The following is a 27765-nucleotide window of genomic DNA, read 5'->3' as shown; positions in this document are numbered from 1 at the left end:
GCCTGTTGTGTGTACTGCAGTCATAATTCATTTGTTTCTCTCTGTTGTTTTGGTTTTGTTTTCTTAATTATTTAAGGAGAAAATCATACTCTCAATTTTTTTTTAACTAACTAATTTACATATTGGCTTCTAGCCCCAGCCGTTCTTTCTGATAGAATGCCAACTTTTTTATGTGGTCTGTTTTTTAAAATTTCTTGCCAGCAATATTTGTGAGAGCTCTGCTGTACGTCTAGTAAAGAAAAGCACGAGAAGTTGCAATTGCCAAGTTGCAGACCTTCCAAAATTAATGGGTTTCCTTCACTTCAATTGAATACATTGTCTGCAAAGTAGAAAGAGAAAGATGTACAGTATGAATGAGAGCTCATATCCCCCCCTCGCAGTTGTACTGCTTGGGAAACACTGGAGTCTGCCTCTGCTGAGGTCAGTTGTTTACCTTTCATAAATATGGAGTAAAAGTTAGAGTTTCACAAGGCATTCTTAATTAAAAATTAGGTTGATGCTGATGTGTGCTTTGTAGAATCCATAATGATCAACTCCCAAATAAAGAAACTGCAGCAGGATTTCAAGCACATCTCTATTTACATAGTTCAGCACATGAGATTGCTGGATTATGATTAATTTTAATAGTTACATTAAAAAATACATCTAACATCATTCTTAATTAGAATAATCTCTAAAGCCAGTTAAATGTTTCAGAAGACAAACAGTTTAATTAGCTAACCTACAGAGGCTCCCCTCCCCCAAATGTGCAGTAGTCTTAGACTTGGTGTTAGCCTTTCAAGCAGTCTTAAACAATCGGATGAAAAGGGATTTTAGGAAGATTAGAGGACGGGATGCTTTAGACGTTGTCCGTTAATCATGAGATATGCACCATCTACAAAGTTTCACAAAGAAATGAGTATTTAAATAAAATTTACTTTGGTTATCTAGTTAGCATGAATTACAAGTTATCCAGTGATAAGACTATTTAATAAATGTATTCTTTTAATTGTTGATATGAGCAAAAGTACATGCTGGGGTGTAGTAGCAAGTGATATACCAGATTAACATTCTGAAAGGGACAATGCTTTTTTTCCCAGAAACCAGGCCTTTGTTGAACTATCCCAGGGTGCCACTAGAATTTTTTTTAAGGGATTCAACTAAAACTTCAAATAGAATTGTTAGAGTTGGATCTTCAATTTCTCTCCTACCCATCTTCAAAGTGGTTTCTTTTTACTTTTTTTGTTTTGTTTTAATTTAAGAAAGATTACTTTTGGGGCTTAGTGTTTTGGTTTGGTTTTTTTTAATTTGCTCAGGTACAACTTTTTTTTCCCCAGACATAAGGAGCGCTAAACAATTTATACCTTTGTCCCCTCTGCTTCTGTGTTTTCTGCTTGATTTCTTCTTAGTTTAAAATTAGAGGATTTTTTTGTGATCTGAAGTCTACTGAGAGGCAATAGGTACTTGCAAACCTTTTTTCTGAACGTGCTACACAAATTCTCATTTCTTATTTTTCTGGAAGATCTGTCATTGTCCTTTTAATTTTTGAAGCCAAAAAAATTATGTTTCTCACCTAAAATTAGTTACAGCAGCACCAGCAGCATCAAAACACTTCTCTTCTAAACTGAGGTGGCTTTATTTTAAATAAATCCCCTGGCTTTCAGTCCCTATCTACCAACTGTGGGGGGAACTGTTTACCTGTGCAGAGAAGCAAAGGCCAGCTCTTAAACAGGAGACACTGACCTCCTTCTGATCAATTCCCCTGAATTTGTGACAAACAGATCCATAGTGTATGGAGCCCCTTGGGCAAATGCAAATGTCAGCAAATCACCTCTTTTAGCGTGGGGCTGCAGGCTCCAGTCCAGTGTCACCCCTCCCCTGGCATGCTGGAAAGGTGTGTGTGTGTGGGTGTGTGTGTGTGGGTGTGTGTGTGTGTGTGTGGGTGTGTGTGTGTTGGGCACCCCTCTCCACTGCACAGCGAGAGGTAAGAGCTCGAGACAAAAACAAAAAGAGGGGAAAAAACAGAGGAGAGGAGAAAAGAAACAATTCTGGATATCCACAAGTTGGCTGATGTGACCCTGTGGCACCTACCAGTGTGCTGGCTGTGACCCAGGACGTGATACTCCAACAAGCTGAAAGAGATGGCTGTCTCTGCTTTCTTTTGGCCTCCCAAGACAGCTGCCTGGTAGGGACCAAATGGCAGGGAAGAAGAATATCTGCCTCACACCTGCTTTCTCCAAACTACTGCCACAATGCCACCGTGCCCAGCAGGCTCCCCTGGGAGGCAGTCCCGTCCCTGGCCCCCTCTCCATGTCTCCATGGAATACCAGGACAGGATAGTTTAGATAGTTTTCTCTTCTTCAAAACATCATTAGGATTGAAAAAATGAATCTCTTGCTTGCACATTTTGCATAAATACATGGTAAGTTATCAATTGATGTTCAAATAGCTTAATTGAGTTTGAGGGGGGAAAGGTCATTTAATTGGTCTATTGAAATGTTAACAGAAACAGATATGGCAAGGGATAGACTTTAATGGCTGCAGTGTGGCACTGATGTCTGCATTCACTTGCAAAATTGTTAATTAGGGCACTTTGGTAGTTCATTTGCTTTTGTATTGATGTGCTTAGTCCAACGAGAGAAATTGGGTTTGTATATGGTATTTACATGGGGCAGCAGAGGTTCACCATGCATTCGGGAATGAGGAAAATACAGCGTAAATCAGAATTGGGTTATGATTTGTGACAGTGTCTTCATTGACATCCTGCTGGTTATGGCAGTCATTTTCTAGTAGCTAGTGTATTTTTGCATGTAATTAAGTTTGATATGTTTGCTTTCTTTTTTTTTAATCATTGTGGTTGTATACTTTAATGATGTTATAAAAATAATTTTTTAAAGTTAGATATACATAGCTTTTTAAGCTAGATAAGAACAAAATGCACAGCAAAACCAGGAATTACATAACTGTGTTTGGTAAGCCCTGGAAGGAGGTGTTATCTCCTTAAATGCATACCAAAAGGATATATTCAGTTGCAATTCCTGGCCCATAGTCATCAGAGCCAGTGAAATTACAAAACCACTCCTTAGTTGTGCATTAGGTCCATCGAGCCTCCCTTACAGAACCTAAACCTTTAAGGTACTGACATTTTGTCTGTGGGAATGGCGAAATTGCATGGAGTGTCCACTAGCATTTTTTGAGGGTGGTAATTGCAGGGATTAATCCGGGTGCTGTTTCCTAATAGACTTGCTGGATGCAAAGCTTTATATTTGCCTTGGCTGGAAGAAGGCTGTATTGAGTACAGTTTATAATAATACAATATACCCTAGGTACTCTGTATAAACAGAGGCTGCAAGAGAAAAAGGGGGAAAGCAAGTTGCTGTGAATCATCACTTTTACGCCAGAGATGCTGTTGTCCTACCAGAACAAGCTGGGAGAGAGGAGGACATTTTGCAGCAAGTAATGTGCTGATTTTAGCAGCTCCTAATTGAAAAGGGCTTTTTGTTCATTTTACATATATTGAACTTCCACATTCGGGAGTCGTTTCTGCCTCAGCCTTCAGGGCTTTGCTCTGTCGTTTTCGATGGGGCATTTATTTAAACTCCAGGCATTCCTGTAGCCAGAGTGGACATCGGCTTCATTCACTCATATGTATTTGGGAAAGTACTTACATGAAGATCACAAATATGCACAGGACAGCTATCTAGTTCTGCAAGTTTAATCCCAGCCCCAGAAAGTTTCATTGTGGCCCTATGCAAATGTATTTACATAGGAATGGGTCTTGGGTCCTTTAAAGAAGGCAACGAAGTTGGAAGACTGAGGCCAACAAATAAATGAAAGTTTCTCTAAATCCATTGGATAATAGAGGCAGTGTTAAGGCTAACCACAGTGTTGAACTAAACAGAGGGATTACTCCTGGGTTTTGCATCAGTTGTTTTCTGCCGGGTGGCCTCACTTGTCAAAAAAAAAAAAAAAAAAAGGAAAAAAAAAAGTTGAACAGGCAAACATTCACATGGCACATTGAGAAAAGAAGTATGCTTAATTCCATCAAAGCTCAGAAATCAGTCATTAATTTATTCTAACCTCCAATTGTTGGTCATTTGTGAAACATCTGGCCTTTAAGTCATAAGAACCTAAACATAAATACAATGTGGGTTCTCCTGAGGATGGAAGCTGGGTGCAGGGGGTGCCGTGTCAGTCTATGTGCATGAGCATGAGTGCACATATGTGTGTGTATTGCAGAGCCTGCAACTGACACTTCATTTTGGAGACTTGGAAACATATTAAAATGAATCCTTCAGTTAATTTACTCTAAAAATTAGATTATTGTTCATTTGCATCTTGGAAAAGTTCTGCCATTCAAAAGAGTCTCTTCATGGTGGGTTAACAGTTAGATATTTTGCAATCTTGCAGCTTGCTAGTCAGAAGTAGTTTCTAATGAAGTTGAAATTTGAGATAGAAAATATATAAAAGCTTTCAGGAAAGACATACCCTATTTTCCATATGGCTAAGTAATTGTTATGATATTTGTTTTAAAGCTGGACTTAGACACTCCTGACTGCCCTCTAATTTGATATGGCTGGTCCCAGCGATTCTTCTGCAGGAAACTTTCGTAGTAGAATGCAGTGAAGGAGATAAATAATTTTGCAGCTATAAGCACATGGCAAAGTATAGAAAATAATTCGGTCACCCTTACTGTTGTGCAGATAACAGTCTCCAGGTTATTTGCCTCTGCTGGGAGTTGGAACCCAAGTGAAAAGGTTTAAATATTTAAATGTTTAAATGGAGATTTGAAATAAAGGTAGCATCTTGGAGCTGACAAAATTCTGTCTTTTGTTAAGAATTAAACTGCTATTTAATTCTATGGGTTAGGTGTTGTTTTTATTTCGGGAGGGATTATAGTTCCTCACATAGCTCAAATGTAGCAACATCTCCTGTGATGAGATTTCTTGTGTTACGCAGAAGTGAAATAAGAGGCATAGAGTGAAATTAGATTAGAAATATGATAGAAAAATTTAGATCTGTCAATCCACATGGGAATCTCAAAGCTTTCTGTTTTCAGGCAGTTACCTTCTTGTACTTCTTTTTTGTTTGTTTTTTAAAGACCTCTTTGGCCTGACCATTTGCTTTTATTGCTCAGCAGAGGCTGCCTGCAGCTCTCAGGCTGTTTTGACAGTAGAGATAATGATGCTGTCCAAATGCATAACAAAAAGAAAGAATTTTGAAGGTTTTCTATAAAGCAGCTCTTTCCCTCAATATTTTTCCTTTCCTCCTTGCTAAGTAAAGATATCTTGAGTCTGCACTCTGTTGTGAAGTTTACTGTATTCCAAACCTAGATCCATTGTATCTCCTTCCAAACTGGGTTTTATTCTTTCCTACTAAAAGGATATCTGTGATTTGGCAGCGTGGCACACATTATATTAAAAGAAAAAACATCTGATGGGTAAATTAGGGGTGACTTGATGTATTTTTAGCCTTGTCCCTGCCACAGCATGGCTGGAATCTGGTGCTGTGGATGGGAAGCATGTGGGAACTCATGGGCACTCACATGTTGCACGGTGCGTGCACAAGCACGTGTGTATGCCCGACCCACCAACACAATACGTAAAAGTCACGTTTCAACTTTGTTAAAGCGCTCATTTCCAAGGCACTGATGTCCAAAGTATTGGTAGGAGAGTGAAGATGAGAGGGGGAAAAAAAATCTCTTTAAACAGCTTGTGAAATGTAATGTTTGAAACGGTTCTTTGAGAACGTGCAGATTATGGCTTGTGTAGTGACTCTTCCCAGCTCTCTGGGAAATGAGCTGTTGACATTCTTTTGGGTCATCATCCGAGATAGGAGGGCAACCACAAGGATTTAGCAGATAAATTCATCCAAAAAGACCTTTATCCATTTCATTGCAACTTGGAAACGTTCATGTCAAATAGCAGCATTAATGTAGCCCTTTTAGCCCTTCAAAGTGAGCCTTATGTTAAAAAAAAAAAATGACCAGAGTAATAACTTCTAAGAGGTAATTCATTATTTACATAATTCTGGAGCATAAACCCATCTTTCCTTCAAGAGGGTCTGAAATAGAATTGAGGCTGTTATACAGAGTCTCTTTTGAATTCTAATCAACTGGATCTGTCTCAAATTCATTTCTAGTTTATTGTAAACAGTGGAATTTAAATTAATTTCTTCTTATCCTGTCTTTTGAAGAAAACTAGGAGCATGTTTAAAAGGTTTTTATTTTTAAATACAGCTCAGACTTTATTTTATTTGGTAATTTTGGGGGGCTTTGGGGGATTTTTAACTTTATAAACCAGGTGTCGGGCAGGATGGGCTTTGACAGCCAGATGACAATTACACATTAGCATAGGTGATTATGAAATAAATAGGAGAAAAAAATTACTTTTTTTTTTTCTTGAACTCAAATGATACTATATAGGCTGAATGTGAGGCAAGGTTCCCACAATGCACTGTGAAAACCTAGGCTAACAACCACCCCGCTGCGCTGAAAACCCCAAAAAAAGACAAAAGCACAATGAAATAGAAAGCTTACCACCGGTAGCTTTCAAAACGACAAACTAGGCAAACTATACATCTCCACCACTCCAATTTTGTCAGAATGCTAATGAGCTTGCTCTGATCTTTACTCGGCTTCCCGTGTTTTCTACATCTTCAAGGACCACATGGCGCTAGCAAAATAAAGACAACTAAATGAGAATTTCGAATGCTTTTTGTGTTGGGACCTGGTGCCTTTCAGTTGACGCACTCGTTGAATATTCTCAACTTAAAAGCGTACAACAGGGGGCTGGGTATGAACTTTTTAGCAGGGGGAAATTTGTACAAAAGTAAATGAGTGTGATGAGGAAAATATGAGAAAAATTTCTGATTAATTTCCGCTCTATAATATCAATGACACCTTCAGCCCCTCTCATACTCCTTTAACAAGAGATGCTGATAAAAGATGAATGATTCTGTGTTGTTCACAGTGAATGTTTAGTGGTTTTTTAATAGCGGCATTCTACATAAAAGACACCAGGAAGTACTCCGCATTAGCAGTTGAGATCACTACTTAATAGGATGATGTCTTTTAGCTTTTGTCACAAGATTATTAGAAAGGATGGGTTTCTGTTCTCATCCCGACATACTTTAGAGTGCTTGTTGAGCACAAGTGCTAAAATACAGGTTTCTTGGTATTGTTTCACATGCAAAGTAAAAGCCCATTAAATGTACCACCTTTTACTTTTTTTTTACCAGGTGATTTTTGTCATTGATCTCTTATTTGCCCCCTTTAGCTGTATTAATCACTTGGAGTGGTCTGCTTCTCAATGGGTGCTTGATGATGTATATGTGTATAGATTCACTATCAAAAAATAAATCCCTTATATGCTCTGCCCTTCACAACCCTGATTATTGAGCTGTATTTACCAGCCTGTATTATACCATCTTGAATGCTCCTTACTGGGGTCGCCCAGTCTCCAAGAGAAATCTGCGCTAGAGTAGGGAGGGGTGAGCTAGGAGGAGGCATCCTATTCCCTAAGCCAAATTTCATCTTTCAGAAACAATTGAATTCACAATTCTCTTTGGTATTCCCAAAAGCAAATGCAGATTTGTATTCACCAGTGTCAGGGCTTGGGGAGGAAAATGATGAATGTTCAGTTTTGCCTGAGAGATGAATTTAAAAATTGGTTTTGTTACCTCTTCAAGCTTGCAAGCAGACAGTATGAAAAATATCTGTGCATGTACATAAGGAGAAAAAATAAAAATCATGGTCTTTTAATATATTTCATATCTTGCCTAAATGAGGAAGAAGGAATAAGTAACACTGTAAGTTTTATAGCAGTTTTTTGGCCTTGCTTTCCTGCACTACTGTTGTGCGTGGGTCAGCATGATTAATCTCAGGTGAGCCAAGAACTTGCCAAACCATGAGACAGTAATGAGTTGACCAACCATGTTGTGAAGGAGAAAGGTGCACATCCCAAAGCAGAGCAAGGATAGTATAAAAGCCTTCCTGGCAAGATAGAAAATGTAAAAGTATCACTGAAAGCAACATTTTTGATGCTTATCTTTTTACATTTAGCATAAGAAGTGAGTGAAAGCATTTCAAAGAAATTCTATATATGTGAATGCTACATATGTGGTACTGGTTTGGGTCCCTGCTAGTGGTGATACTGGTTTGGGTCCCTTCTCTATTGGAAATACCTAACAACTAGGAGGCTGGAAGGATATTACTGATAGCAGTTTTTGTCGGGTGGAAGGAAAGGTTTTTGACACGAGCAAAAGATTTTTACTCTAACATGATAACAGTTCACAAAATTATGCCTTGGTAGTTGCTTGTTTTGAAAGCAAAGGGATATTCTAAAGCATTTGTTGCAATGTGTCTCTCTCCATTGTGTAGAAACGTGAACTTGCTGCCAGGGTTCTGGTAATGGGAGCTTTGACAGCTACCAAAACCCCAAGTGAAAGAAGTACAATGACACCATGATCGAGGTCTCGTTCACAATATGGTAACTGTGCCTCTCTGTTACATCCAAGCGTGACTTGGGTGACCTGGGCCTGCAGAGCTCTGTGGAGATGCCTGCAAAGGCACACAGTGCAAGGTCATTCATGAGAGTTTGTTAATGCAAATAAACTGGCACAGCAGTGAGCTGATTTTCTGACAGGACTCTTCAGGGCCCATATCACAACATATACACAAATTTCTGCCCAAGTATGCAATTTATAGTTGCCAGAATCATGCATTTTATGAGCAATTGAGAACGTCTTGAGTTCTTGAGGTTTATCAGCCTCTCTCCAGTTTCCCTTCTGTCATGTTGCCTCCACAATCTCTTATTGGCAAACTCATTCCAAAATCCATCGGTCTCTTTCCATTAGCAGTTCCTGTAAAACAGACTTGCCTTTGGTGAAGGAAGACTGTCTGGCCATACTTTTCCAATTACCCACTGTTTCTACAGCTGAGAAGCTTCCACAAAACAAACCTCAGAGTTTGTCTCTAATTTGCCCCATCTCTTCAGTCTTAGGTCTGTGCATTGGTAGGCAAAAGTTCACAGGCCTTTCCAAGACCAAACGTGGGCAGTGTGCATGTTCAGCCTTCCCAGGCCAAATTCATCAAATCCTTAAAGCGGCTCAGCAGCAGCAGTGACCATATTTGTTTTTTCTCCAAGTAACACAGAATCCCATTGGCTGGAGGGACTGAGTGATAAGTCAACCTCCTCTCCATGCACTTCCCTGGCTTTTGTAGCCTCATCATTGCCTTCAAAGAACCTGTCAACAGGTTGAAGCCAGCTTGAAGAAGAGAGTCCAAGTAGAGCACTGCTCGCATAGCAGGAGACTACTCTGGGAGAGCCCTAGGCACTATGAATAGGCTTGCAAGCCTTCCAAAAGTCTTACAAGACCCAACAGACACTTGCTTCTTTTAACTGATTTCCATCTTTCTTTGTGGTGTTGCAGTATAAATGCTCTTTCATGTGGTAGGCATAGTGTTTGGCTTTGTGCCTGGAGTTAGCTTTCTCTACAATCAGTGTCTGCTGCAAAGCGAAGGCGAGGAGAAAGGCCCCTTGGTCACCCCGAGGCTCCTGGCCCACAGTGCCACTGCAGTCTGCAGAGAGCACTGTTGTTTTTTCTTGGGTTTCGCCCATTTACCACCAAAAACACCTTTTCTGTCAAAACTGGAAGCTGTGGGGCTTTGGGACACCTTAGCCTAGCTGAACTCACCCAGTTAGCCCTGGGGAAGGTTTGGATCCCAGAAGTGCAAACCTGCCAACTCCCAGTAAGAGTACACATTTTCATTAACACAGACACAAGGTCACATTCGTTGCCATCATGATCTCACTTCAGGCAGTTACTTGGGTTAAATTCAGCCCTGTCCATCCAAGTAACTTTATAATGTCCACTACCCTTTTCCAGCTCCAGGAGAATATGCTCTGAAGGAAGTAAGGCAACATTTAGTAAAAATGGAATAATATGCTACCTAGCAGAGCACACTCCAATGACCTCAGGTAAATGGCCTCTCGTTTCAGTATCTTACCCAGCTATCACTTGCCACATAAACTGGTAGTAAACTGTTCTAAGGAGTAGTTACGAGCTGTACAGAAATTACTATCTCTAATGACAAAACATCCAACTCTTCTTGTAAATCTGCATGTGAAATAATTCATCTGCCATACCATCATCCCTCTCTTGCTGGATTTCCAAGCATAATCTACCTTTTTTTTTATAGTTTAAAAAGTTTGAGTGTATCAGTTCATAGCGCATGTTTTCCTGTGCTGAAATTTCTTCTGAAATTGTGCTTTGTGAGAAAATTTGGGTGCATATAGTACCAGAGGATGATAAAACACAAGTGTTGGTTTTATTCAGTGCTAGGATTCCCTACAGGCACTTGTCCTTAAAGCATCACTTTCTTACAGGAATCTCCAGGTGTTTCAGTGCAATCTCACCTCTTGTTGCCTGAATTTTGGGGCACTAAGTTTCTTGGTCTGGATTGATGGTCCCATACTAAAAATATATTCATAATCTTTATCCAGTCCAGGAATTCTGTTCTGGTTGGTTTTCTCTATTTTCTACTGGCCTCTGTGTTGACTCGTCATGTAGAGAAAATCAGTGGTCTTGCAGGTTTTATCTTCCACAATTTGTCTTTTTGTGGAAGTTTCAGTCCTGTGATAATTTGAGGCCGCCCAGATTGTAGATCACAAATGTTTGTCTTCCTGTGAGTCAGTCCCACTGCAGGTAAATAAATCCCTGCATGTGCCGAGATGTGGTCAGAACCCCGACCTTCTGTTCACACAGCTCTCAAAATTGTAAATAGCCTCTCTGATTTTTTTATCTTTCAGAAACCAAAGAAATTATAAATCTTCTGCTTGATATTAAACTAATTTGATGTGTGCTTGTGATAAAGGCATTTCCTTGGTGGCAGCTCCATTTCTTTAGGGTTACAGTATTTTGGGGGCTGAAGTAGTCAGACACTGCACTGCAATGTAGCTCTGCCTGGCAGATTCTTGGCAGTTGATTCCTACTTTTATGAGACTCCATTGTGTGGACATCAATGTCTCCTTCTCAACTGCTCTCAGACAGCAAGTTATTGGCCATGAATTTGCCTTTCTAATGTTCCTAGGCATTTTCCCATCCAGCTCAGACTCAAAAACTTGTGCTAGGCTTTCTTCTGCTAGCTACCACTTCTGCAGTGTCATCTAAACAACAGTTCCACCTGTTTATCTGTTGCTGGCTCTTCTTGTTCATTTTCAGTGGTTTTTAATAACTGAGGAGGTCCTCCTGCTCTGAAAGGAGGAAATATTCTGGGAGAAAGCTGGGCATGGTAATCTTAAATGGGAGGCTTAAAGCTCAAGGTGGAGCAGCCCATACTCTCATTCTGTGGGGTGTCTGTTGCGGGTTCTGTTTTGACACCAATTACTTGGAAAAAATATTTTATCCAAAATTCTGTGGTTTTCCACCAAAGGTAGCCCTCTGAAACCAAAGGAGGGTGATTTTTCAAAAAAATGTGTCTCTTTTGGGATGCCAGAGTTTCACTCAGTGAAAAATTGTTGACCACTCATCATATAAAAATTTTCACTGTAGCTTTCAGTTGTGTCAGAGGCATTTTGCAGTAGCTCTCATGTAACTCTCCTTTACAAAAAATATCTGTTGTAAATACAGGCTTTTCTGCTTAACTGTTTGTTGAATTCAGTAACTCCCATTAAAAACAAGAGCTCGTCTGTGCATAAGCTGTTCACAGTGAGCAAGATGAGAAGACTATTAAAATCAGTGGGAAGTCTGCTGCTTGCTTGGAAGCATTTGAGACCTTCCACTAGCCTTTGTTAGCAATGTGAGGTTGGTCGGCTAAAACAGCCAGCGCTGTTTCTTGTCCCTTCCCCTGTACCCTTTCAGTAAAACTGTAATGGCCACAGCAGACCAGCCCCACAGTCCGGTCCAGAACACTCCACCGCAGAGGGACAGGTGAGGGTCAAACTCAGGCTGGGGCAAGAATCTTTACAGGGGCCTGTCACAGGCTAACCTGGCCCCAGGGAACATTTAATTTAACCTCTAAAAATTAAAGGTTAGCTTGTGTCCTAAAGCAGGAGGATCCAGTTCCTGCCTCCCATGGTTTTTTGTTTGTTTATTTGAATATTTATTGCTACAGCTTTGCCTTTCCATATTCAACATCCAGCCTGGTTTTAATTCTTGCTGAGCTCTTAGTTTCAACATTGCCTCGTGGCGACGAGTTCTCCCGGTAAATGATGAGGCTTTGAGGAAAGATCATTCTTTTTATCGGTTTTAAACACACCACCTTCAATTTCAGTGAATTTCCCCAGGTTCTTATGAGACAAGATGAGACACATCCTAGAACTATTCTTTATTTGCCATTCATGTTCTCCTTCAGGTAAACAAGCCAATCTGTCCACTTGCTCCTAATACAGAAACTTGTAAAAACTCGTCCCTATGATTGGGCGAATGCAACTTTTTTTTTTTTAAGCAGAAAAATAAAGACAGTGGGGTATATTTTCAAAAGACCTTCCTGTTAAATTTGTGGAATTCACTGGCATTTGAACAGCTCTCAGTAGTCACCAAGCTTCTGTCAACTACAAAATGGCCCAGAAAGAGGAGCAGAGCGAAGTCGGCCAGTTTTTGTTGTTATTTGCCCCGCTCCAGTTCCCATGCACTGGCATTCTCCTGCTGGCCTCTTCACCCAAGTGTGTTGAGTGAAGAAAGCTTCTTCTATTCTATTTTAAAACTGTGTGTAAACATCAGCAAATGGATGAAGAATGGGCTCTGTCTTAAGTAGGTTGTTTTTCATGTAGTTCTGTTGAGGTAAATGGGTAGACATGGGAAGGGTTCTGTGTTTAACCATGACACCATGGCACACACACTACACACAGTGCAAATAAAATTTAAAAACAATTACTGCTTAAGACAGCATACAGAGTGATTTCTGTAAACCTGTTATTTCTTGCCAGACTGAATGGGCTGGTTTGGGATGCTGATGTAAAACCCTTTATTATTTATCCTCTACAGGTTGTAATTCATTTTTGCACAACAGCTAAATACATTTACATTTAAGGATTTTTAAAAAAATATTAATCTATTGTCTTATCTTGACAGATTTGTGATGGTATAAACTGTAGAGGAGTTACTGTATTCATACATTTATACTGTAAACTAATCTTGTCCCTGCATGTTGTTGCTTTTTCTTCCTTTTAAGTGGTACTCTCAGTGTTTTGTAGCACTTTCTTCTCTGTTTTCTTAGCAATATACAGGTTTACTATGTTAATCCATATTGGGTTTATCTAATGCCTAGCTGCCCAAATGGCTTAAAAATAATGGGTCTAATGGTACCTAGATACACCAGTAGCTGGCTGAGTTTGAAAGTACTTTCAGCAGGAAAGGAAAAAAAATTGTTCTTTCAAATTGATTCAGAAAAGACATTTCTGAATGTCTTTTCTGAAGATCAAGATGCTTCTTATTTAAATAATTTAAGATATCATTAGCTTCCAGTGTAAACAAAAATCCATTTGTAAATCCAGAAGAATATAAAGGAGGATGTGTTTGTAAAAGACTGCCAGGAAGCTGTACAACATTAAAATAAGCTAGTTGCTTATATTGTTCTCAGAAAATGGTAATGTGTTTGTTACTGTGCTTCTTGAGTATTGTAGAAGAAAATTGACTCAAGTTTATTTCATATAACAATCAGAAATACGTGTGATGAGCCACAGGAGAAGGGAAAGGGATTTGGGGTTGTGGTTTGTTTGTTTGTTTTTTTCGTCTTGGCTATCATTAAAATTCTCACTATCAGTACTTTGGCTATCACTAAAATTTGTTCCAGTAAGGGACAAAATTACCAAACTTTATGCTGCAGCCTCTATGGCATCCTGAGCAGGAGCTATTACAGCTTGGAATCACAACTCAGAAGCCAGTAGGAGCTTCTCATATCTGAGGGCACAATTTAATGTCTTGTGCTATTTGAGGCTTGGTGTTGGGCTCATTCCTAATCACTGAGGAGGGTTCTGATAGATGTCAAGTGAAGAGAAGAATAGAGCACGCATCCTTCACCACTCAAGCCAGACAATGAAATTAGAAAATGGCACTGGGAGTTGATGTGAGAGAATTCCCTTGGATTCCTAGAGGAAGAATAAAACAAGAACGAATTAATTTAAAAAAAAAAAAAGAAAAGAAAAGTGGGGGGGAGGAGGAGGCAAAAAGGAAGAGGCGAAAAAGAAAATAAATGAAAGAAACCCTGCCAGAAGCCTCCTCAGGTTAAAGTCCAACATTAAAAACTGTATTGACTTTTCACATAAAGGCGTGTGTGCTCACTGTTTCATCTGAGTTTCTGGTGCTGCATTTTTCAAATCTCTTACCGAGCAGTTTGCATGCATATGATGTTTGCAGCACTACCCGCTCTTATTTGAAGACTGTTTTCAGAAGTCATTATTGAACTATAGGATAAAAAGGTATAAGCATAATTACGTGTTAAAGAGAATAAATATGTTCTGCTAGATAGTTAACCAGATGAGGTTAAACAAGATAAGATGAATTCTGGTCTTTTTAGAAAACTGGCAGTCTTCATTTTAAGCTACAATGTAAAGTGCTTTATCCTGAGATTAGGTATTGTGGCAGAAGCTAAAACTGCCTTTTTCCCCTAACCGTGCCAGAATACAACCTCCTTTTCTTTCTGCGCTAACAAGACTGCTTTACCACCACAGCCCACTCTAAGTAATTAAATCAATCCTTTGTACTTACCGTATTCTCCTCTAGTGACGGTACTAGATCTGATTATATGCTTCATGCATATTCAAAGTACAGCACTGACAGCTCTTTAATGAGCTCTTACTTAATCAGTACGAACAATGTTCATCTTGTTCTTTTTTTTCTCATACATTAGAGCTAGGAACAGTTGGGGAAAAAATGAAACATCCAGCATTCATTTGAAAAATATATTGTACTTTGAAAAGTGTCTAAGCTGGAGAAGTTGCATTCTGCCCTTTAAAAGTCTGATGGACAAATTGGATTACTAGTATTGGATTAAATAACAAATGGTTAGAGGAGAAATGAGAAAAGCTCGCTGTGATCACAGGCTTTAATATTTTTTGTTACTTATAAAGCTGAAGGGGTCTTTAACCAGTTATTAAAGTCAGGATTAATTTGTAATGGTCCAACTTACTAGCTTTAAAAGGGTTTTGTTGTTGTTGTTTATCAAAAACAATAGTGTAATGTATGTATTATGGAAAAAATTTAAGTTTTAAGATCTGTGGGCTATTTATAGATTTTCAGCATCTTGTACTGGCTTAGATAAGGGGTTTGCATGTGTGGGATCGATTTGTTCTCCAGCATGGGTTTTTTGCTTCATTTAAATAATCTGTACAGTTTGTTGGGGTTTTTTTCCCCATGAACAACACAGATACTTTCCCAATTTAAATTTTCAAGCATTTGTAGCAAGTCAATTAAATACTTGTTTTACACTTGGAAAGTGGAAACAACAACCACCCCAGCAGCAGCTTGAGTTTTACAGAGTGAAACCATGTTGAAGAAAGGCTTTTTCTAAATTTTTTATTTAGAAATTGTACATGTGAGTTTAGCTTGCAGTATTGCTGCAGTAAGAACACTCAGTTTTTCTTTGTTGAAAGTGTTTCATGTGCATCCTTTCACCAAGTAAAAAAAAATGAAGTAATGCTCTAATGCCAGTGTATTTGCCGAAGAGTTATTTAAATTTCTTATATATGGGAGTTCATCTTTATTTTGCTTGCCTGGGAAGAATTTGTTTCAGCTCTGTGCACAAAAATTTAAAAGCTGACAGTCAACAAATAAAATATCAGCATCGACTACTATTAATATTGCACACATGTGTCATTTCACTGATCAAAAAGGCCTTCGCCGGGGTAAAATTGGCCTTTTTCCAAATTGCAAGCTTTTTCTCAGCTTTTTCTTTTTTGCTCTTTCTTCTTTTGTTGCTGCCCGGGGATTTGTGCCTATCGCAGCCGATATCACATGACCGGTGTCAGGGCATCACATGGGTCCAAAGCGAATACAAAAACAGATTTAAAATTCTGTAAAGACAATCAAGACTTTGTTAATTCACTTCTAAACCAGCCCATTCGATGGATATTGCATGTGCTTTGGTGTCAGCACGGATATATTAAAATTGGCACCTGTGCAGATCTGGCACAACAGCTCCAAGCTTTACCCAGATCTTTTCTCATTATATGTTGCAACTAACTGTGTTTAGGAGGAATGCATTAATAGAAAGAAGATTATATCTGAAGTCTGTGTTCTTAACCTGAAAGTGCATGGTACGAAAGTCAGCAAAGTCAGATCCACCATTGAGCCAAACACTTTGGAGATATTTGTCTCTCCCATTTCTTTTTCAAGGTTTGCAAAATTAAATGCAGCAAGGGCTTGTATTTGTAATCATTGAGCCAGACATCCCTGTCCACCCCAAAACAAACAAATTCATTGAAATGTTACTGTAGCCACAGATGTCTGGTTGTGAGAACTTTGCCGCATTGCTAGTAAAAAATCTTATGCATTACAGAATAGACTGATCATTTTGCAAGGGAAAAAAAAGGCAAAAAAATCCCCTTCTTCTTGACCTCTCCCCTGAATAAGTTTCGACTACTTGGTGCATTTCAACAAAAGGTTGGTAATACTGATTATTATCTACTTCCAAAAGCAGATCCTGTTAGATGGAGCAGTACAGCAGCAAGGCCTTTGATCTGTAACTTACCAGCAAAGTGTACTGAACTGCTGAATATTGTTGTCAATGCCATGGTGTGATATTTTATGCACCAAAGTGGAGATGGGGGAGAGCGTTTCTACATGTCAGATTTCTTCTTTCGTTGCTCCATTGCCCCAGGAGCTGGGCCCTGCTGCTTTTGCTTGGAAAAGCACCATGGGTCCATCCATGCTTTAGGATGCTTCACCCTTCCTGTCTCACTGCTAGCAAATTGTGGCCCTAAAAGCACCATTCCAGGAAATTCATTGACCAGGCACTTCCCAGGCAGACAAGTGGATATGGGTGGATGTCTCCTATCAGAAAGGAGAGCCTGCCAAATGTAACCTTTTCTTACTGTGGGCATCAACCAGTTCCAGCCCAAGCTGACCCACTTCGCTGTTCATCCTCTTTTCCTGCCATTGTGTGGATGCCTCATGGCCATGGCAGAGGGAATCAAAGAGTTTGGAGAAGGCTGGAAAACTTCCCTTGCAGGCAGGAGGCTCACACCTGGTGAGGGTGAGATTCTCCTTGTAGGTCTGGGCTTGCACGCTGTTGTGGCACTGGGGTGTGAACATGCACATGGAGAGCATCTGAAACACTCCCATCCACAAACTGAATGCTTTGGTTTAGGGCAAAACAATGTTTTTTCTGGTGTCTTTCCAGGTCCAGGTGCTAGAAAAGGCTTCTCTGCCACTAGGGATCCTATGGTTTAAGTTAACAAGGTAGCGTCCCCAAGTGTGCAGCACTTTGCATGAGAGATTTCAAACCCTTTTACAAACACCAAAGAATTTGCTTTTAGCACCCTTGCAGGATCAGGACAGGTGGTTATTCACATATTACACACGAGGTGCTTAAACTCAGACATCTACCCACACTCTCCCAATGAAGCACTATCAAAGCTGGGAAACAAACTCACATGACCAAGCTCATGCTCCTTTGCCTTTATTCCAAGTTTATTCCTTGATTCATTTTAACCCTATGAAATGTGTGAGTTTCATAATTCAGTGAGGACCATGTAGCCTTTGCTCTTCACCTCAGCATGAGGTATGAGAATGGCAGGTTTTCACAGAAGCACAGCCTCCACAAAGGACTTCCTCAGAGTCCCTGAGCTCAGAGAGGGTGGAAGTTGGCTGAGCAGCCCTGCTACATGGAAAGCACAGTCAGGAGCCTTCTGGACACTCATCTGCCTTTTGCTCATGGTGCAGGGGTGGTGACACAGAGTCTTATAGAGTCTGGTAGAGCTTAGCACTGCCTGCAGGTGGGTTGTGAAGAGTCCTGATCCTGATCCTGCCTGGGATGGGTGGGGGCTAGGGAAAGGGGTGCTAGTCCATGCATACACACGTGGGACCCTTGGGTACCTGGATCCCAGGATTATTTGTATTTGTGCAGATGCTCTCTTTGGTTGCAGGTTGAGGAGAGGAGCAGCTCTTTCCAGCTCATCTGGAAGAGTGGCCATGAGCGCAGAAGCTGAGCAGGTGCCCACACCTTAGCCAAGAGTTCAGGATTAACATCTCCTCTGCAGCTACTTTGATCCCTGCCACATCATCCTGGCTGTGCTGGGTTTGCATGGGTGGAGTGGATCTTGCCTACAGGGATTGTATTTGTGTTTGGTGATGACCAGACATCTTTTAGCAGTAAGGGTTGTTCACTTGTAATTGTATCATTTATTTGGGAGAATTTAAAATACACAGTCCTTTTAAAAGGTATTTATTTAGGGTCAGCATGATAAAGAACACCACAATGCATCCTGGAGGATGGCTGCTTTCAAAGATTTATTTATAAACCAGGCAGGACTTTGCAGTCATATGATATTTTTACCATTTGAAAATATGCATTGTCATGCTCAGTGATACTGGCAACTGATACTCCAAAACCTGAAGTGAAAATATGTACCTCAATTTGTGAAATGCCACAGAAGTAATGAAGTTCTCTTGATTGCAGGAAGAAACACAGAAGAAGAAGAAGCTATGATGCAGGAGTGGTTCATGCTGGTTAATAAGAAGAATGCCTTAATAAGACGAATGAACCAGCTTTCTCTTCTGTAAGTACAGATGAACATATGTATTTACAAAAGGATTATTTACTCTTTAGATAAAAGCAAAACTTTTTTTACTCTGTTCCCATTAGGCTTCAAAAAAAAACTCCTCAAAAGTGAGTAGTGTGGATGTGTTACACATTGAGTAACTTGTTTTTCTCATATTTCAGACTTGAAAATGAGAAGCATGCAATGACACAAGATTAACCAGAGCTGTGAAAAAAGAAATTAAAGAAATATTAAGCAGTGTTACATTTTCAAAAGCCCAACAGCAGAATAAAACTGCATTTTAGAAATGCACAGATAGATTTGGATTGTGCCTCAGATGAGACAGGTGAAGTCTGTTCAGAGAGAAGAGCCAAATTTGAGTCATACCTGCTTTGTAGAAAACCCTCAGTCCCATCTCTGCTGAAGGGATGTCAGTAAGTCAGTCACAGTGCAGTGATACCGCTGATACTGCAAAGTAAGGACAAATGAACCTTTTCTCACTGGCAGTGTTGAGGAAGGGAGAAGGTGCTGCTCGTTTGTAGAGGCATTCTGCCCCGAGTGCTTCTCTTCCAGTTGTTTCACTTTGATATTTCTTTCCATAATGCCACCTAGTGTAGATGCCTGCATACTTCCCTGGGAAGAGCCTCTGCTCACCTATCTCCTGCTGGGTCTGAACTTGACAGAGGATTTTACTTGCAAAATATTAAGCTTTCTAATCCCTTGTCTAATTTTTATTGTTGGTTAGGGCAGAATATATACAGAATAATACTTCCAGTGTCACGTTACCTTGGTGAATAGGTTGATGCTGGAATTTGCTCATTAGATCTAGGGGAATATTTTATACTTTGGACATTCCACAACAGCTGTGCCAGAGATGAATATGAAATAATTGCATCATGTAGTGCAGTGGAGTTAAACTGACAGAATTAAAGCCAACCTTACATGAAATGAAAAGGCCCTGTTACTGAATAGGCCACCTGAGCCAGATTTTAAGTTTGTGTATCATTTGTTTGGAGTAGCTTAAAGTTAAAGAGAAAAGTCAGTTGCGAGTCCTGAAATCAATGTAAGTTAAAGGTGCTTTTAAGTGTTTAATGATTTAGTAATTAACATATTGATGAACATTTGCAACTTGCCTAGGGAAAAAGAACATGACCTAGAAAGGCGCTACGAGCTGCTGAACCGGGAGCTGAGAGCAATGCTGGCTATTGAAGGTAAGAGCAGTGCTGGGACAAGGGGGGAAGGCTCTCACTGCCAGACAGGTTTGGCACCTGGGAGTGCCAAACGTGGAGGCTTCTTTGAAGCCCATCAGTAGTGCTGATATTTGCATCACTTCAAGTGATAGCACACAGCAAGTGTGCTGAGGCTGCAATCCCAGTATTAAGTTTTCTTCAGGAATAAAAAATATAAATTAAAAAATAACCGAGATACGGACAAGGAAGTATGGTCTTGTTGCAAGAAACTTTGAAAACAAAGTGATGAGGAGGTAGAGCATGTGTCTGGGGTTTACAGGTTTTTGTTGCAGTAATGCTCTCTTGGTTTTCCTGCGGCATTGTGCTGCTTTTGGTGCCACAGAAAAAGGAAGGGGTGACCCACAGAAGAGGGCCTCTTCCTTTTAATGTTCCAGACCTGTTCTACAACAGTAACTCACTTGGAGGGAAAAGCCTCGTTGGTTTTGGTGGTAAAACACTAAGTTTGTCAAGTAAATATTTCCATCAGGAGCAGCAGCAGGACTAGTGCAATCCTTTGCATGGAGTTTCTCCCTCCCTGTGACTCTCCCCAGTTTAGTCACCTCACCTGAATGGAGGTAACACTCAGGGGAAGATTGACACGGGATAAATGAAACAATTGCACCCCTTCCATAGGGCTTTCCAGTGAATGGTACAATAATCCTTGGGATGATTCATAATAAAAAATAAACATCCAGATAGCTTAAACCATTGCTTGCATTATTTTCTTATTTAAATATCTTAAGTGTTTTCTAATGCCGCACCACTTATACCTCTCAGTCACAAATGCTGCCTTACAGTTCAAAGATGTTTGCTTTAAAGTTAATCCTTTGGGCTCTGTAAAATGGACCTTTTGTCTAATCAATGCAAATTGATTTTGCTATTCTGTATTGACCTCTCAACCCTTTGACTGTCCATGGTAATTTCTTTCTTCACCTGATAAGGTACCTGATCCATAATAAATCAATTCTAATTAGTTTGGAGACTTCACTGGGAGCATAAGTTTGTTGGAAAAAAGCAGCAGGTTTCAGGTAGCTTTTTCCTATCTCTCTATCTGTAGTTATATTTTTTGCATAAGTCTGTCTTCACTATATTCTTGGATAATCCTGGGTCATAAATATATACATTGCTTTCTGCAGAGACAGGCCAGATTAATTTGGAATTGTACTGATGAAATATTTAAAACATAAAATAATCTAAAACTAGAGAGGAGCTAAGAGATCCTGGATTTAAACCGAAACTTTCGATGTTTAATTGCCTCATCTATGTATACTGCCTTGGAATGTCCTAGCAGCAGGCTTTGAATGTCTGGCAGCTTCTGCCATTTACGCATTGTCTGGAACAAAAATGGGGTTTTAATTTCTTTTTGTAAATTCAGAGAGGTATGCCCAAACTCCAGAAGATATATTTTTTCCTCCCTCTCTCGTTTTTTTTTTTTTTTTTTTTTTTTTTTTTTTTTTTTTTTTTTTTTGTTAATTTGCTGCTGGTGGTATGGTAAACAGAGGTTTAGGAAGCAAACATAAGTGCTGGAGAATTTTGGTTATTTTGGGGGATTTTTTTATTTATGCAACAAAAAGTCCTCATTTAGCATTTTCGCTCGCAATAAGATTATTGGTCTTCTAGAACTTTTAACAGTTACCTGCTTTTACCCAAAAACCATATTAAAGGAGAAACTCTTCCAGGATTTAAACACCTGTGAAAACTCAAAATACGCATTTGTGACATCTCGCCTCTCAGTGGGTGCATCGGTGTTTTCTGTATTCAGAAGATGCAAAGATGCAGTTTTTGGGAAGCCCTGCTAAAAGCACACCATTTCCAGTGTAATTTCTCTGGAGAGGCAGGGGCTGCCCGGACAGCCCAGCACTGTCGGCTCCGAGGCCGTTTAGCCGATTGCTAATGAGTGCGTGGGCTCCCTGAAAGAGTTGCAAGGACAGATCTCAATTTTACCAGCACCACCTCCAAAACCGAAGTATATGGGCAGGAAAAAAAATACATATATGTATATACACACACATATGTGTATGTAACAGGATGGGAGCAGTTTGTTTCTCCAAAAGAAAGGCAGAACACACCAACCCAAACTGGAACTTAAAAAAGTCTTTGAAAGGTGGTAATTACTGTTTTGGTAAATTGCTCTAACTCTTCCACGCGTGACTATGCTGTTTAAAAATCTGTCAACCAATTTACTTAGCTGGTTGATGACAGGGAAAAAAGGAGAGAGAAGAGCTCTGCGGAAGGTGGGAGCCTGCTGATAGAGGCAGATAAAGGCGGCTCTGCCGTGCCCGTGGCTGGGGCAGCGCTGCGGCCGGAGGTGCTGCCCGGTGGGATGCTCAGTGATGTGGAGATGGCGGCTCCTTCCCGGCCGCTCATCTGCAGGCACCGGGAGCTGAATGGCCTCTTGGAGGGTTACGGCACTTCACGAGGAGCACATGAATGACCCAGGGTGGTAAAAAAAAAAGGCATACTGCCCCCCTCCCCCACGGAGCCGTAGAGATAAGGAAGGGAGAGTTAACGCGCTGCCTGCTTCCAGCTAGAAAGTGTTCCTCTTGGACTGTTCCGACCGAGAAAGGCCGGAACCCCTCACTAAGAGGCCAAAGCAAACGCAGGTAAACGGGGTCTGTTTGCACCTCTGCAGCTCCCCGCGCGTCCCGCCCGGCTTTTGGAGCCAGCTGCTCCTGTGCAGAGGTGCTGCGTTTCAGAGCCTGCTTTCACTGCAGCTGCAGCCGAGTGCCGGGATGCCTCGCTTCCAGCTACCTTGCCTCTCACTCCTTTCTTTTATTTTTTTTTCAGTCGAGTTTTAATGCCTCCTTAGAAAAGATAAGTTCATTTTTGCACACCTTGGGGTGGTGTGTTCATTTTCTGCCCAAGAAATGGATCTTCATTCGGATTTTGTACATCTTGATTTATTCTTGGCTTATAGTTTGAAGTGGGTGCTCTTCTAAAAGGATTTATGCATAGGTTCACTATTTTTGTAGTTATGGTTTATATGATAAGCTTTTTATATTTAAAATCAATATGTAATCCTGTGGAGGAGCTTATCCTCTAAAACCCCATTTGTAAATCTATTTTAGCTTTGTTACACCGCGCAGCCACAGTATTCCATAGATTGATTAGGTTCAGCAGCAGAATCCTATCAAATGGCCTGCTCTGATGATGATGCAAACTCTTTCAGGATTGCTAGTTGACTGGAACTAAAGATAAGACCTGACTGCAATCCCCCAATGTGCTCTTTACAAAACTAGTGTTAATTTTCATCAAAGTGCCAGGCTTATTTATTATAGTGGCAAGGTTGAAGGTTTTACTACGAGAACTTTCGACCATTTCCATTAAAGCATTTCTATGGGGACTGGACGTCTGTTTGCTCAAAGTAATTATCAGTTTAAGCAGTGGGGGGAAAAAAAAGACAATATGAAGTCAATGAAGATGAATAATTGAAAATATTTCTACTTCAATGTGAATTTAGCAAACTCTATCATTTTAAACTGCCCGTCGTGAGTGGTGGCACGGGGGTTTTAGCTTTCAACACTTTTAGCTCATATACAGCCTCAGAGCTTAATCCTATTTTTGTCCAGAGTGTAGCTTTTATAACAGTATTATTCTGAAATCTTCAAATTAATCACAGCCCATATTGTAGCTTCCCAGAGCTGCAGTCAGCCTGGGTAACTATATGTGACAGGTGTTATAGGTAATCCTGGCTTAAAAGGCACAACAGGTAGGAATCAAACTTGAACACATTTGCTTTTTTAAACATAGGGATGTTTCCCAAAACTGCTGCCCAGCAGTATTTTGTTGGATAAAACAAAATTGCAAGGTAGTCACCTATAAAATGTTATTTAAATACTTTGAGTCAGTTACCCTTTTAACCAGTTGGTGCTTGACTCTTTATTTATTTTGTGGGGAGGAAAGGCAGACTCTTTCCTAGAAATGGAAGTCAAATTGCAAGGGAATACTTCTTCCAGCAGGTTTTCCCAAGGCATATTTCAAACATTTGTAATAAGCAAATGCGTAAAAAACAACCAAAAAACCCCAAACAAATACACAGTTCTGTTCCATGAAATTCTAGTAGGACATTATTTACTTCACAGGGCTATAAGATGAAGCAACAAAACCTGTAGCACTTAGGAAGGGGCTTAACGGGGAAAAATAGTGAGGAACTGAGCGAAACATTTACTGAAATGTTCTGACTTGTTTGCTCTTTCAAAAACTAAAGTTGCTGCTGCAACTGGAGAACAAGGGATGAACGAACAAACAAACAAAAAGCTTTAAAAATAAGAAGTGAAAACCATCAAAATTGCGAAAAAAATATGTAAAGTCCAGGTAGAGACGATGGATTTCAAATCCCTTTTCATCCAGAGCTTTGTGTGCCCAGATGTGCTGGAGGAGCCCGAATCCCAGCACAATTCCCAGCTGAAGCCAGGGAAAAGTTAACCTGAAAGTTGGGAACCACGTCTGGGGGGAAGCAAACACCCCTGAAACCCTCTGCCACGTCTCTTTCTCTCCTTTTCTGTCTGGCTTGCTGCCGTGGCCCTTTTCAGGGCCTTTTCAGTGTTGTCATGCTGAGATCTCATTGCGTGTGAGGGGCTTTATTTGTGGGGCAAAACGCTGCGGTTTGGGGAAGCTCTGGCTCGCAGAGTGGCAGAGCAGCGTGTTTTACATGGGTTAAAGTGAAGGAGCTTTGCCCAAAAGGAGCAGAAGGGGAAGCGGCAGTGCAAATCTGGAGACTGCTCCATGAAGTAGCACCTAAAAGGCTGCTACCCGAATTAAAGCAGCTTTGTGGCAGGAAAAAATGGCTTGGATTACCAGCAATTTTAGCTGCTAACTCCACCTCTAATCTGTGTACACCTGAAAAAATTATTCCCTTAACAAGGGTGGAGGGGAAAGGACACATTAAAAAAAAAAAAAAAAGAAAATGAGAAAGGAAAAGAAGGAGAACCAGGAAAAGAAGGAGAAAAATGAGAAAAAAATGAGAAAAAACAAGAACTCGCGGGAAGTTTGGGCAGTGCCCTGGCAGGCCGGTGCTGCGGGAAGGGCTCCGGTGCCGGCGGGACGCGGCCGTGCGCGCTCGCTGCCCCAGTGCCTGCTGCACACGCGTGTGCCGTGGGTTCCCCCGCCTGCCGCTTTTCCCGGGGCTCCTCGTGGGCCCGGGCACACAGCGAGGAGGGCGCGATAAAAGCGGTTACACATTCCTGCCTTTCTGCCGCTCTTCCAACCTTCATTGCATGATGATGCATCTAATTTTTAATTTGTAAATACAAGGCTGAATTCCCTCTAGCACCACTTGCTTTCATAAAGCTTCTGAGCAGTTTGCTGTCTTGAATAAATTTGGCTTTGGAGGGGGGTCAGGGGGATTTGAACCACCGCATTCTTGCGGGGTTTGTGAAGATTCACATGGTAACCGGTGGGGAGCATTGTTCGGCTTATCTGAATAAGCACCAGCCATGTGAGTTTTAACATGATCGCCCAGGGCAATGGAGAGCACGGGTGGGTGGGGGAGAAAGCCAAAAGGACTGCACCCTCTCTCCCCTTCGCCTTCGGGAAGCGCGGCCGGGAGGAGGAGGACGCCGCCGGGCCGGTGGCGATGGCTTCTCCCCGTGCTTGGTTGTTGTTTTTTTTTTTTTTCGGAGCCGGTGTCCTCTTTCCCTCCCGCTCCTCAGTTGTCCTGCTATCTCCCTCATAATCTACTGCTCCTGCTTTTCATTGTTTACCTTCTTAATGAGGGAGGCGGGGAAGGCTGGCGCTTGACTGACAGCGACAAGCCCTCACGGTCTGGGTAGAGCCCGGGGCTGCGGGCGGCCCCGGGGGCTGCGCCGGGCCGGGCCGGGCCGGAGGAATCCCTTTGGGAATAGCGAGGCTGCCCACCCGCCGCTGGCTGCCAGCGCCGGGGCTGGAGGGGCCCCGCGATACTCTGTAGCAAGTGTATTTTTACTTCAAAGTGGGAAATGCTAATTAAGCGATACCTGCCTTTAAAGTTACTGCGGAGCATATGGTGCGCAGTGTGAGATTCCTGCAGCCGCTGAGAGCGGGCGAGGAGTGCGCAGAGAGGAGCCCGACTGCGGGAAGCGGGCATTCCTCCGGGAGGCAAACCCGGCGGTGGCCGTGCCCGCCAGCGGACACAGGCGTGGGGAAAAACAAAACAAATTGTACACTAAAAAGAAAGAAAGAAAATTAAAAAAAAAAAAAAAAAAGAAAAAGAAAGGGTATAAACCCCCACCCAAACGGCCCCAAAATCGCTGTTCAGCTCCCCCAAGCCAAGGAGGGCGAAACGCCGCCGGGCTGCGCTTGTCCCCGCGGTAGCCTCGCTGGGGAGAGGCCGGGGCCGGGCCGGGCTGTGCCAGGCTGCGCTGGGCTCTGCCGGACTGTGCCAGGCTGCATTGGACTGTACTGAGCCAGGCCGGGCCGGGCCGAGCTGTGCCAGGCTGCGTTGGGCCATACCGGGCCGGGCCGAGCTGTGCCAGGCTGCGTTGGGCCATACCGGGCCGGGCCGAGCTGTGCCAGGCTGCGTTGGGCTGTACTGGTTCAGGCCGGGCTGTGCCGGGCGCCGGCGGCCGCCTCTCTCACCGCTGCTCTTGTTGTGCTTCTCCCGCAGACTGGCAGAAGACCGAGGCACAGAAGAGGCGAGAGCAGCTCTTGCTGGACGAACTCGTCATTCTCGTTAACAAACGGGACGCGCTGGTCAGAGACCTGGACGCCCAGGAGAAGCAGTGAGTCGGGCAAGGGGGAAGGGGGTCCCCGCCGAGCCGCCGCGGTCCCCGCGGAAAGTTTGGTCCGAGTCCGCGGGCGCCGCGGCCGTGGGGGAACTCGCACGTCCCGCGCAGCCCCTCACCCGCCTCCCGCCGCCTCTTTCCGCAGGGCCGAGGAAGAGGACGAGCATTTGGAGAGGACTCTCGAGCAAAACAAAGGCAAGATGGCCAAGAAGGAAGAGAAATGCGTTCTCCAGTGAGCGGCCTTCCCGCGGCAGCAGTGAAATCGCAGCGCGGCTTTCTTACGTTCTTAAAATGCCGACATGAGACTGGGGAAAAAAAAAAAAGAAGAAGATGTTTTGAAAAAAAATTAAACTTTTTTCCATTTTCTTAGGCCAGATCTAGCCTGCGCCGGGCCCCACTCCGTTGTTTTTTTGTTTTCCATTCAAGCGAACTCGCGTTGTCCCATGATTTCCTTGTGGGCTCAGCTCTCCTTCCGAAAGCGTTGGAAATGGAATCTCCGAGACCCCTGGCGTGCGGGCGATGCCGGAGATGGGCGGAAGGAGGAGAAGAAATAGTCTGTCCTGGTTTCTGGAGCTGGAGGAGGGCTGAGTTTTGAAATAAAAATGTTTTTGTCGTAATAGGATTAGAGAGGGGGATATAGGAAAAAAAAAATCATTGGGAATGGTTTCATCTAGTCCTGCCATATGTAATACTTAATAAGCTACCTACATTTTATAGTTAGGTCAGATCCACCCCAGTTATTATTAAAAATGTGCTGTATTTACCAGTGGTTTGTTACATCAGTTTTACATTTCCCCGGGAATAGAGCCGAGCTGCTCTGGTTTACTCGGGGGGCTTCTCCCCCAGAGCTGGCACAAATCCCTGGGAGCGGCTGCGGGCGGAGTGGGGCAGCCCAGGGCAGAGACCGTCCCGGCCCAGGACAGCGCGACACTTCCCACCCGCGTCCTGCCGCGGACCGGACCGGACCGGACCTGCTCCGCGTTATTTATTGAGCCCGGCCGCGTTCCCCTCCGCACCCCGCCCCGTCCGTGTGCCCCCAAGCGTGTCCCGCGCTCGCATCGTCCCTTCGTGGAGCTCGTCTCGTTTATTTATTACAACACCGAGTCATATATAAAATTTTCAATAAAACCCGAATCTTTCTTACCGTAACAGCCG

The 27765-nt window shown here is 42.1% G+C and overlaps 1 protein-coding gene across 8 annotated transcripts in view; it reads left to right on the top strand.

The window, feature by feature from the left end:
* EHBP1 (EH domain binding protein 1) overlaps positions 1–27759 on the top strand; it is a 206559-nt gene extending 178800 nt beyond the window's left edge. For 5 of the 8 annotated variants that reach the window (XM_030946204.1, XM_030946198.1, XM_030946201.1 and 2 more), the window contains 4 exons: positions 18599–18698; positions 19818–19891; positions 26493–26607; positions 26756–27759. In XM_030946204.1, the coding sequence (XP_030802064.1) occupies positions 18599–18698; positions 19818–19891; positions 26493–26607; positions 26756–26846 (380 nt within the window). In that variant the 3' untranslated portion in view covers positions 26847–27759. The remainder of the gene's footprint in view (positions 1–18598; positions 18699–19817; positions 19892–26492; positions 26608–26755) is intronic. The other 3 variants (XM_030946203.1, XM_030946202.1, XM_030946197.1) reach the window with 1 other exon arrangement.
* Positions 27760–27765: the final 6 nt, after the last annotated feature.

This window comes from Camarhynchus parvulus, chromosome 3, assembly GCF_901933205.1.
Source record: "Camarhynchus parvulus chromosome 3, STF_HiC, whole genome shotgun sequence".
NCBI classification, from domain to species: Eukaryota; Metazoa; Chordata; class Aves; order Passeriformes; family Thraupidae; genus Camarhynchus; species Camarhynchus parvulus.
This window is presented reverse-complemented; position numbering and strand designations above follow the sequence as displayed.